The sequence below is a fragment of the Gouania willdenowi genome, chromosome 24 (genome assembly GCF_900634775.1).
Source record: "Gouania willdenowi chromosome 24, fGouWil2.1, whole genome shotgun sequence".
NCBI classification, from domain to species: domain Eukaryota; kingdom Metazoa; phylum Chordata; class Actinopteri; order Blenniiformes; family Gobiesocidae; genus Gouania; species Gouania willdenowi.
The window spans coordinates 18,044,789-18,057,768 of NC_041066.1; the positions used below are offsets into that span (position 1 = coordinate 18,044,789).

At 38.5% G+C, this 12,980-nt stretch overlaps 1 protein-coding gene across 1 annotated transcript; it reads right to left on the reverse strand.

Moving 5' to 3' along the window:
* Nucleotides 1-350: 350 nt before the first annotated feature.
* LOC114457947 (uncharacterized) lies at nt 351-12,273 on the reverse strand. The gene is made up of 4 exons (XM_028440120.1): nt 12,144-12,273; nt 8,688-8,930; nt 6,846-7,066; nt 351-2,809 (listed from the first exon to the last, which is right to left on the reverse strand). Exons 1-4 carry the CDS (start codon nt 12,250-12,252, stop codon nt 2,693-2,695), a joined length of 690 nt encoding a protein of 229 aa, XP_028295921.1. The 5' UTR covers nt 12,253-12,273; the 3' UTR covers nt 351-2,692.
* Between the last annotated feature and the right edge of the window lie 707 nt (nt 12,274-12,980).

Sequence of the window (12,980 nt, forward strand, 5' to 3'; positions counted from 1 at the left end):
AGGTTGAAACAGTGGTTGGTAACATCGGGTTCACGTCAACACAACCCGACTGAGTGGCGGTTCAAACCCCCTTCCACAGACAGATAATACTGGGCACCATGGTGGCTCATTCCTCTTTCTAATGTAAACCCACAGCCCTACTAGATTGTAGATAATAAAGCACAAAAAACCCAGAGGAACTGGGCCCGATCCAGCATATTACAGATCTTAGAAAGTTTCAAGAATCTAGAGGGGGAGAGGATCAGCACGGGAGTAGAAAGAGAGGCGCGAGATACAGTATAGAAAAAAAACCCAAAAATGAACCCTTGGTTTTTACAGTGCACGTTGATTGCAAACAGTCGTTTCTGATATTGAGAAGGTTTTGCATTGGTGAAACTTGCCATTCGTGCTGAATCTAAGGTTGAGCCTGTGCCTCGCAAGCTGATGTGAAAATTGAATATCCCTTTTTTTTTTTTTTTTTTTTTAAATAGTCTGTTTGGTTAATCTCACTGAGCCCAAGTGAAAGCAGAGCTGAGAACTCTGACTTTGGGAGAGTAATGCCAAGTGGCAGGTCTGTTACTCACAAGGCACATTTTGTACATTATGATTGTCTTGTTTTGTTGTTGTTGTGTGTATACAGTATATATGTGTGTGTGTGTGTTTTGTAAGGACTCACACGCTTGGTGTGAGAATGCACGAGGCACATGGCTTTAATCCAACCTCCCTTTACACGCAGGCAACTGAATGCACCTCAACATTGAAAGCAGAGAAAATAACTTTTACACACTGAGAGATAGTAGCATCTATACAGTAGCACTGAGCAAATATACACAAAAAATAAATTAGAATAAATTACCTCAGAGAAAAAACAAAACCAAATGAAAGTTGTTCTCATTTAAGAGCAGAGAGTAGTTAAACATGGAACCTTCACCTAATGACCCAGTGAAGCATTGGGCGTGTGTGTCACTACAACGAGAACTGGCTCAGCGTTCAGTGTTTGCAGGAAACAAACATTTGGTTGGTGCTACTCCTGGAGTAATAACTTTTAAAAAGTGAACTTGTAACGCAAAGTTCGTGAATGAATGACGATTCTTTGAAAGTGAAAACAAAAACTTCAACTATTTTGCATTGTCAATTAACACATCCGATAAGTAAATTTGGAATAACTACGGTACTGTTGTTTGTTAACTACTCCCTGAAGAAGAAAAAAACATAGGTAAACATAGCAACAAAAAAAAAAAAAAAACCCTATCAGTGTCTTCAAAAGATCATGAATCTACAACAATCCGAAAGAATTCGTCAAAGGAGAAAACATCGTATTCAAAGCCTTTTGCTGATGTTTTCGAACGTTTCGTTAACGGAAGTCGAGCGCGAACGAAGAAGAAACGTTCTCCGTTCCAGTCTGTGTGTTAATAAAAGTCTACTGTACAAAAACTGTCCAAGTTCCAAGTGAAGCTGAATGCATCATGGCCGTTGACGAAATCTCATTTGATCACAACGGAGATTGCGACATTTACACCGAAATGAAATAAAAATGCATTTCATAGTCTTTCTGGAAATATTGACTTTTTGAGGACGTCGGTTTGATTTCAAAGACTATTGCTCATCTCCATTAGCCAAGAACCAAAACTGCGATTGTCAACCCTCGGCCACTGCGTGAAATCCTTTGGAAAATAACGGTATTCCTCTGAAGTTTCCCAGCAGTCTGATTATTCCCAGTTTCCTGATCGTCATCCCACACGTGAGATTCGCTCGACTTTGTTTGTGCTCATTTGGTTTTGAAATTACTGCAACCTTTGCAAACGGCAAGCGTGCGCGCGTTCCGACAAAGACAAACTGAAACTGTGATTTCGACGATTTGATTGATGTCTTCGTCCAATTCTTCAAAGCTAGATTACAGGCTTCACATTAACAGAGTGTAAAATCTACACGGTGGGTTGTTACTCTCAGAAACGCGAGAGATTCTGGAAATGGAAATGTTGATGGATGACACCAGTAAAGGACACAGGCTGATATAACATCCAAGTGTCTACATTGGAAGCCAGGCGTACTGTATCTAAACCAAGACCTAGAGCGGAACACTATTGTGCCACTATGTCACCAAAAAAAAGAAAGAAAAGTCCTTTATGAATCAGCCAGTGTGGAACAGTAAAGGGCGAGTACACAACTTGTCGTTATTTCGAACATCGGTTAAAAATGTGCCTCAGGTCCTTAGAAGGTTTTAGAATCAGTAACTTCAGCACAGAAATGATCGTGTCCACAGTTCATCAGCAAAAAAGGGTCCCATCTTTAATCATTAATCTCTTGTTAATTTCTGAATGCAAAAAAGAGTGCGTACTGTGGAAGGAGAGAATAAGGCATTCCCTGGACTGATGGAGGTCCTTCAAGACTTCTGATACCAAATAAAAACAGCAGTTTAGTGTACAAAAGTAGGTAATCTTACAAATATTTCGAAAATATCTCTTTAAACTCAATGGCTTCTTCTTGGAGAGGCGGGGAAATGAAACGATAACAAAAAAAAGAAAAACGAAAGAAGAAGAAAAAGTCTCCGTCCAGCGGATGACCAGTGTCGTCTTCATCTAGTCTTCATATTGAATTAGAAAAAACAAAAATCCAGACCCGTGTTCCATCTTACAGTGCCATCTCTTTAAGTCTGATCTGTTGTTTCAGTTTAGAAAACAAGAGTCGAGGCGAAGGCCAACAGGAAGTCCCTTCATCTTTGCTGTCCTTGCAGGCGTGGAAGAAAAGCTTCTCGTGGAAACCAGAAGCCAAACAGGGCCATAGTAAGGCGCATCCAGACAGGCAGGTTTGGTCTCTGGTGCCTCATCAACTACAGGACAAAGAAAAGAAAAACACACACATAAGTTTCTTGCGACAAACTTTTAAGTAATTTTTTTGAAAATTGTCAGCATTTGCACATGATTACTTAAACGTATACGTGTGCAGAATTCCACAAAAAGCCAAAAAATGTAGAGAAGGGACCATGATGTAAGGACTTAAATGTTGTTGTGTAAATTAGAGCTGTCCCAATCCGATTATGATATCGAACATCTGTCCAATATTGGCAAAAAAATCGGATTATATCACCCTTTTTTCAGTTTTTTTGGTTATTTTTCAGTATCTTAAAATTTATTTTCTATTTATTCTATTTAATTGTAGAACTTGTGCTTATTCTTCACTTGAAAAAAATATTTTTTTTTGTTTTTATTGGGTTCATCAATATTATTTTTCAGGGTCTTTCAAATGTTTTTCTATTTAATTGTAGAATAGTCTTATGTTTAAGTTAAACTTGTGTTTATTTTTCACTTTAATAATATATATTTTTAGTTTTTATTCGATGTATCAATGTTATTTTTGATGGTTTTCTAATTTATTTTCTATTTAATTGTAGAACAGTCACCTTATGTGAGTTAAAATTGTGCTCATTTTTCACTTCAATAATGTTTTTTTGTTTGTTTTTTATTGAGTTCATCAACGTGATTTCTTATTTATTTTTTTATTTTATTCTAATGCTCTCGATTAAAATCTATGAAACCCATTAGTTGATAATTAATGAGTAAGTTTTTCTAATATACTAATATTCTCTGTTTGAGTAAATATCACTTGATCAAACCTTTTATTACTTATTCTGTAGTGAGGAATGTAAGAAAAGTATGTATATTTTGTGTTGATATCGTATCAGATTCATATCGGGCAAAACGCAAGGCGACACTATCAGTATCGTATCAGAAGTAAAAAAGTGGGATTGAGCTGTGCTTTAAAAAAAAAAATAATAATTGTCATGATTTCAGGTGAGAACTTATGAACGGCTGTAAACCATGTGAGCTTAAATCTTATGACCGTGTTTCCACAACATTAAGCTTGTGTCTAGAAAACACGTCTGTCACATGCACACCTGAGACCAGAGACCCAGAGACTTCAGCTCTTTTTTTTTTTTAAACTTCCCAGACAAAGGCTCACACTGTAACACTTTCATTTGTATCTTAGTAAAAAGGATTAAATTGAACAGAATATGAAGGGTGAAACAACTGCCTCGCTGTGAGCCCCCGGGAAGTGACAATCAACTCACATTAGTAGAAGCTTTTTCAGCCCAAATCCGTCAGATTTAACCAAAAGGCTTCAGCTTAGACAGATGTGGAGGTTGTTCCACCTTCTACCTCTGATCCTGCACAGCTTTTACTGGCTTTTTCTTTTACTGAACAGCTGCACTCGGGCATTGCAGCCTGTTGCGTAAGCACTATTTGCTGCAAGTTTTTTTCTTTTATCGTGGCCCCAACCACCACGGCAATCAGGATTGGCCATGGGCTATTTGATGCAGCACAAGCTGGATTCACTAAAAATGAACCAGTGCCACTAAATGCAACCCTAATTTATCTAAATTGCTTTAATTCTACGTCACTGGCGTTATTTAAACAGTACTCTAGTGTTCCCACTGAGATTTGTCTTTTTTTTTTAATTCTTTCACAGTGATGGAGAGGAGAATGTGCATGAATGTTGCAATCATAATTGACTTTTGTAATTGTAATTAGCATGGAGATTAAATAAAAATTACAAAACAATTACGCAAACCTTGGGAATAATGTTACAGTTCTATTACTTACACATATGTAGTCATTAAAATGTGTTTCAGATCAACTTTTCCCACTACATGTCAGTTCTCTTGAGGATCATTTTTAAAAAATACAAAAAAAAAATCTTGGGATATAGTGATGCGAAACACCCATACCAAAATTATTAAAACCAATATTTCCATGGGAAAGGAAGCCTAACAACAAAAACAAGAGATGAAAAACAAATTGGATGACAACATTTTTTGTGTATTTTACAGTTGATTTAAGACATGGGTCAAAATGACCCGTTATCGTAAGTGAAGTGATGCTAACAGAAAGCTAACACAAGAGTTTTGTGGGGTTATTTATTAAAGGCTCTGTAATTGTGTTTTATTGTTATTGTAATTGAACTTTAATAATGGAAAACGTAAGTTGTAATTGGAAAAAATGCTTTTTACTGTAATCATAATTGAGTTGTAATTAAACATGAATAATTGAAGACATAATTGTAATTGTTGATCCTAACCCTGGTAGGGCTTAAGAAATATTTTTGCCTAAACAAAAGTAACAGTGGTAAGACAGTAGGCTACAGTTAGCTGTTTGAAAGGTTTAGTTGTACATTTTCTCCCTGTGTTAAATTCCTGCGGTGGCTTTATCAGAATCCACAGGATGAAACCAACCGAGAGCGGAGAGAGCAGATTAAAAAAAAAAAGAATAAAAACTCTCTTATCTCTCTGTAGTTACACACAAAAACCAAAGCACACACTTAGAGCAACACACACATGCTTCGACAAGCAGAAGGACAACTGTGTTATTGTGGGTAGCCGTCATTCTACTGACTGCGTCTGTATACGCACACGTGAGTCAGACTCTATTTTTAGACGTGCTTATAAACGGCCAACCCAGTGTGCCTCAGACAGTCGTGCGCTCGCGCTCGTTGGTGACAGTCGCATCAAGTCACCGATCGCACTTTGAAACTTTTGTTTTTGTAGTTTTCATTTCAATCTTTCTTTCACTTCCTATTTCTGCGTCTTCTGTATGACATTTCCCTCCGTCCTTCTACTGTGCTTCTGAAAACACACATCAAGTGCACTTTGTTGTCAACACACAACCCCATGGCAAAACAGTCCTGGGAGGAGATAAGAAACTGTCTGACTTTATTTGTACTTATTAACTAAATTCATGGCCATGTGACTAATAGGAGCTCTGGGGCAGAACAGTAACTGCTCTATAAACATTGACACACAACTAACCACTTATCATGAATTACTCTGCCTGTGTGTGCTTAGCTCGTAAAAAAAGGAGCGTTTGCAAACAGCTCTACTCTTTTCTCGACTTTTTTTTTTTTTTTTGTTATTGCTTAAAGCTTTCCCGACACTCAATCTGAGGAGTCAAGTAAAGGGCACAACTGATAAGAACAATACAATAAACTTAAGATATTATGAGAAGGAAGGCATGAAGGCTTTGGATTTATATTATTTTATTATATATCTGTCTGTGTGAACCAGCACACTAAGTCAAATACAATTACTTTATTGCGTTACACTGGAACCTCCTGTTGAAATAAAGCCGTTTTTTTTACTCTAACTGACAAAATATTATTAACTAGCAAGAAAAAGTAAAAACAGAAGTTGTGTTCAGGCTACGTGGAACTCAAGTGTTTTGTGTCGAGTCTAGCCAGAACGTGAGCTTGATTAGTGTCGGTCAGTTATGCTGAAGTGGAAAGCAATAAGGAAAAAAATTTAAGGATGCGTTCACGAAAATGAATATCCTAGAGTGGTTAAAAACGTTCTGGGTTCTTCATTTGCTCAGATAGTCCGCCTCCTTTGTGTTATGTGAACACGCAAACAAAGTCTAGATAGATAGTTTTGGCAAGACCTTCATAGTTTCCAATCGAGTCTAGGGCGATAGCTTTGGCCAGACTCGGAGTGTTTCCAATTGAGTCTAGAGCGATAAATCTGGCCAGACTTGAGGTGTTTCCAATCGAGTCTAGGGCAATGGTTTTGACAAGACTCCTAGTGTTAGCAATCAAGTATAGAGCAAAAGTTCTGGCTAAACTCAGAGGGTTTCCAATCGAGTCTTGAGCGATTGATTTGGCCAGACTTTAAGCGTTTCCAATCGAGTCTAGGGCGATTCAGCTGCGCTCTCAGCTCAGACTAAACACAGGAAGTTTCGACGATGGGGCAGGATACCCTGGGACTATATCGGTGCAAAACACCCAAGGCAGTTCAGGATTGTGCGTCCCAGTAATATCCATGACTTCAAGCTGATGTTCAAATTGTGCGTATGGGTCAAGGGTCAGAACTGAAAGCGTACCGGTTCGACATGATCCAGGTGGAACTTGTCTCCTATCTCCCGGAGTTTGCGACCAATTTGCACCTCGACACTCAGCTCTGCCTGCTCTCCGGGCCTTTCTGCCATCCTGTTGTTTTCCTCTCTTCTGGCAACCTCCTCCTCTTCCTCTTCAATTTGGCTCTGCCCTCTGTCTTCCATGGGCTCGAATTGAGCAGGAAAGTGAGATCGCAATCCAGCATTGCCTGAAAAGAAAAACATCCTACTTCTTAAAATATGGATTTATCTGCATTTATATAAAAAAAAAATGGTTACAAAATACAATGAGAAGCTTTTGTTGTTTACTACTCAATGCCTTTAAATTGCTTGGTCAAATACACAATGGAAATGCTTGCTCTCATCTTCAAACCGGCTCCACCAGATTTTATTATGACAGAGCAAATTACAACCTTTACACTAAAAACACAAAGAAAGTGTCCGTCTGTCTTTTGCGGCCAAGTAAAACATCTAACTAAATCAACACTGTGCACAGTGAAGTGCCGCCGCCGCAGTCACTGAGTTTATTCACTGCCTCCAGCATGTGCCTCAGCAGTCATGCCACTTGGAGGAAAAACAACTTTTCTCTGTAACAGTGCGAGCGGAATGCCCCACTATTTTGCTCCTCTGAGGACTATAATATCTGAGTGCCCTGGACTGTTGTCATCAGGGGAAAGTAATGGCACGAAGCCAAGTGCATGACGTCCATTACCGGAGAGATGATAATCAACGTCAAGCGTCATTTATCTATCGACAGCTTCAAAACTTCAACAATAGATAGCTGTCACTCGGATAATTCGAGCAAATAAACAAACAGTGTTTTACCCTGACGTACATTTAATCCAATTGTCATGATTCACTCTGATTTGATTAGATGTGATAAAATGTGATAGGATTAAAATGAATGGCTGGTATGCATCTTTGTATATGTATGAGATCCCTGTCCTTTTCCTTTTATTAAGAAATTCTGTGAAAATGTTTTTATTTTATTTTCTTTATTTTTAGATCAGTTAAGAAATTATAAACAATAAAACATTGTTGATTTCCCACTTTTTTATCAGTCAGAGAAAATGTAGGAAAACAAAACAGGAGAAAATAAAAGAAAAATGGACTTGGTGTGTCACATGTTTGCAAGTTCCAGGTTAATTTAAGTATTTATGATTGCAAATCACAGCTATGACCCAACTGGTTTCTAAGGAGGTTATTTTAATTGTTATTTAGAAATTACAAATTTTTGCCTTATGATCAAGGAAAGTGAATACTCTAGCCCACATGTTTCAAACTCAAGGCTCGGGGGCCAAATCCGGCTCTTGAGAGCATCCAATGTGGCCCGTAGGAGAAAATAAAGATATTTATTATGTAAATGACAAAATAAGCCTCTCCAAAATCACACATTTAATAAATATCTGTAGGGCTTACAGTTTTTTCAAGCTTATATCACATGATGGCAGTCATTTTTAATCACAAACTAGTAAATGAACAACTGAAAAAAAGAGAAAAAAAATACTGCTATTTCCCAAAAAATTGCTCTAAATTACACAAAAATTTGCCAAAAATGTGAAGTAAATTTAAATACCTGTCACTTAATTCTTGGATATCGTCGTCGCTTTACATATTCAAATATCATGTATATGTGGAAGTGGGAACTCGGGCACATTAACATGTGTAAAAAATGCTTCTCCTTTTTTTCCTCTGGAGATCAAACTGGTCCTTAATCAGTCCCTGAACTAAACTGAGTTTGAAACCTCTGCTCTAGCCTCTTGCTTTAGTTAAATCTGAACTACTGATCGACTCACTCAGTTTGTGAAACTATAATCTCAGCTTCCGTACCGTGAAAAGGTATCCGTGACCGCCGGTTGGAGCTGCAGGGCAGCGCGTTGATGCTGTTGTTGTTGTTGCTTTGCGATGTGGACACGGCGGCTGTGACCACGGCGGCGAGCGCCTGTCCGGTAGTGATCTGTGTGGCTCGGCCTTCCAATTTGACGTCTCTAAAGGGCGCTCCCCAAAGCTGCGAAATAGGCCGTGACATGTCTTCCTCCTCATCATCCATCCGACGCCTCAGCGGTAAACTCCCTGAAGGAAAAAGAGGAGAAGAAAACTTTAGAACCGTGTATCAGGTGCTGTATTTGCAGGACTTTATCTGCTTCAAAGTAGGACTGGGCGATATATCGAGATTCAAGACATATCGAGTTTTCTGTTTTGGCAATATAGAAAATTACAATATCACTGTATTCAATATAAATATATTTTTTATAGCTTTTTTTTTTTTTTAAAACCACTTGTTTTAGGAGTTGCTGCTTTCACTACACCCCAGAATCAAAAATCAAAAAGTACACTAATTTTTTATTTATAATACGGGCTCTGCACTATGTAATAGTGTATTCATTCAGTTAGCCTTTGGTGAATTGAATTGTACATTGGGTTATTTATTTATTTATTTTTATTAATTCTGATTATAATTCTAATTAAAAGCTTCATTTTGAACTGTAAACTGTATACATGTTGTTTTTGTTTAAAAGTAGTGTAATAAAAACAAATAATAAAGAATTGTGATTATAATCGTGATTACAATATTGATCAAAATAATCATTTTGGCCATAATCGTGCAGCTCTAGTTCTAACCCAGAACTTCCCCTAAAGCAAAAAGTGGCACATTTTGTGCAACTGTTTATTAATAAATGTGCCTGTGTGGCATTTTGAATCAGCAAATTTAACCCTGGATTGTCTTCCTGATCAGAATTCATTTGAATTAAAATTATTGAGATTTATATCGTATATCGCCCATTTTGAGAAAAATATTAAGATATGAGTTTTGGTACATATCACCCAGCCAATCAAATGCAAGCAAAGTGATATTCACTTTTTCTGCCCCGTGATGAGCAGCGACAGCAGCCAAACCTATAGAAACACCTGTTATTCTGGACCTGGTGGACAGCTAAAAATACTGCAGCAGGTCTGCAGGCCTCCCACAGCAGATTGAGCCAGGCTGTCCCTGATATTGTGCTAAACTCGGTGCCAAATATCCACCGGGAGAGGCATCTTTTTCCTCCGAATCACCTTCATCCAAGCATCGTGCCACCCAGCTGTGCACATTCAGGAGATTAGCTTCACGCTGCAGCAACATTAAGACCTTCACTCATCATTTACAACCTCCAAAAACCACACGCGAGTGCTGTTGAGGCTTCTCATCCACAACAACAACCAGGAAATCTGTCAGTGATATTTCAGTGAAACTGGCATCTATCGGGTCAGACTGTCACATGTGCCGCACCTGATTCACCGCATAATAAGTTTCACCCCCCCACCCCCACCCACCCTCTGCAGCTGAACAGAAACGCACACCTCTGACTTGTTGGCAGCCGTCCTCTGTGGGTATCATTTAAGTCAGGAGTGCCTGCGTTTTTTTTTCTTCTTTTGTTCTCCAAAGTGCAGACAAACAGGCTGCTCTGTCAAATGTAACAGTTGAAAGCTGGATACACTGGTATTGTGTTTACCACAGTGACAGCCCCAGTTTCTCTTTGCAATGATGTCATATCACGTGAAGGCAAAAGGTAGAAACTACATGTTGAACAGTTGTGGAAAAACACTTGACTTTCCACAGCTTAGGAGTCACATGATAATTACATAATATAACCTGCTTACCTTTAAACTATTAGTTTAACATGTGGTGTCTAGGGGTGTACATTGCTATGAATCTGACGATACGATTCACTGTTTGCATGATATATCCCAATACTAAACAATGCAATATATCAATAATTGGTATTAAATACAATTTGTTTAATTTTTTTTTTTAACCTTACGAGAACAAGTATATAAATGGTAACCAACTGTAATTCAAGTACCAATATCAAAAACAAGTGGTATGTTTATCAAACTGTTGAATTACATTTTTCAAAAAAGTTTAACTTTTGCTTCTACAACAGATTCTGAATCAGTTAAGTTGTTAAATTCTAAAATGAACAAACAATGGAAATTAATTGTACAATGTTGGAATTCAAACACATCTCATTTGTATTAACTTCTGCCTGAGGCGAGATGAGTCGTGAATTAATTAATGCTTTGCAGGCAGTAGAAGCACCACAACAACTACTGACACACTGTGTGTGTGTGCATCAAGTTACACTAAGATCAAATGGGCACTTGTGTGTCAGTGGCTTTGCAAGCCCTGTCTTGAATTTTCCTCTAGCAGCAGCCATCAGAAGTCTGGCAATATTGCCATAGTATCAGACACATAAAAAACAAACAGACTGGGAGACACATAAAGCTGCAACACACACACACACACACACACACACACACACACACACACACATGCACGAATGCCTGGGGCTGCAGGGCTGGCCCTGGCAGTCACCTCAGAGGTTGGTCATAGGCTCAGAGCTCCAGCAGAGACTGGCTCCCTCTGCTGCACCATCTGTGCACGGACATGCATGGGCTTTGGCTGCGGGGCTCAGCTGTTGGACCAAGGGCTCCACATACAACCTCCAACTCACCTACCAGTATTTCAATATCTACTTAGTTACTACATTCTTAAAAAATAAAATATGCATGGAGTCTAATTTAATTTTTCCTCCCATGTAAACAATAACAACAACACAAAAGCACAACAGTTTGTTTGCAAGCGGCTTGTTGCCAGTTCCTCCGGTGAAAACACCGAGAGATGCGCCGCGCTTTGTCCGCACCGGGAGCTCATCTTCCCGGGTGACCCCGCGCGTCAACCCGGCAACCATCAGGTGGAAGCCACACAACTTTTAATTATTATTAATAATATTTTATTTTAAGTGGATATTGGTTTCAAATATGTCAACAAATGAACACATGGCCGTGTAAAGTTGCCATTGCAAACCAATTTATTTGTTGTCAACAACTGAAAATTCAGCTTTCCTCGTTTTTTTTTTTTTTATATATATATATAAATAAATAAATATCCCGCATGTGCATTTGTTTTCGAAAGGAAACATAATAACACCTTCCATATAATGCTCACAGAAGTTATTAAAAAGCTATAATAAACTCACGATATGGCAGTTTTCCACTCATACATTTGTAACACGTTTATTACTGTACAAAGAAGCAACAAAACTGAGGACGGATTTGTTGAATATATTACATTTAGGAGCATAAAGGCAAAAATAAAAGCATGAACTTATCCCTGATATCATCAATCAGAGGCACCTGGAGCTCGGCTGTGCCCGGACATGCCCGCACGAGCACCGGCGGACACAAGTTCCCGCTTAAAAACAACAACAGCAGCAACAGACGAACCAAATGGCCCTCACTCACCGCCAGTTGATGCGTTTTCTGTTGTGGTCGGTGGTATGTTGACAACTCTCTGTTCCCTCGCTGCCTGCTGACTGTGGTGATGAGAGTAATGTAGTATCCCTCTTTGCATTACACACTCATTGGGCTTGTTTTTTTTCTCTCTGTCTCAACGACCCGCCCTCAGCCCGCCTCCCCGGCTCAGACCCGCCTTTTTTTTTTTCTTTTTCTTTTTTTTTTTTTTTTACTGTGGAAGGAACTGAATCTGCCTCACTGTTGTTATGCAAAATAAAACACAGTAAAAATCACAGAAAAATATTCATACTTTTTAAGTCATATGAAACACATTCAAAATAATGGAGCATTGGAAAGTATCTCAGTGAATACGAAATTGCATTAAATAGAATAGAAATGTTTCAAGTATTGTTGTTCAGCCTACATTAATTTTCTAAAGAGAATTACCATGCAACCACAACTAACCAATTTATAATTGTGTGAAATATTTCATTTTTATATATATATATATATCATATCTAGGCTTTTATAAGAAAAGGAAAAAAAAAAAACAACATTTCCTTCAACATTTATCTTTTAATCCTCATTTCAACCTGTGAATCCAAAGCCACTCCTCATGCAAATCGGTGTTTACATGTTGCGTTCAGCTCTCTCTGTATTGTTGTTGGGGTGGGGGGAGAAAAAAAGGAGAGAAAAAGAAAAAGAAAAATACCCCTGGCCCTTTAAGAGAACAGTCCTCCTCGCAACCATAAGCTGGTGACACGCAGCGGACCAATCAGAGGCTTTGTTATGGTCCCGCCTCCTGCTTCGTGTATCCTGACACGTGGAGGGGGGAAAACAGAAAGC

Bases quoted from the DNA above. Each gene is read 5' to 3' on its own strand.
- LOC114457947 (XM_028440120.1), bottom strand. From the start codon at position 12,252: ATGCAAAGAGGGATACTACATTACTCTCATCACCACAGTCAGCAGGCA. The intron at 8,931-12,143 runs GTGAGTGAGGGC...TTTTTCCTTCAG, and splicing joins AGAAAACGCATCAACTGGCG to GGAGTTTACCGCTGAGGCGT. The intron at 2,810-6,845 runs GTACGCTTTCAG...TTTGTCCTGTAG, and splicing joins ACCTGGATCATGTCGAACCG to TTGATGAGGCACCAGAGACC.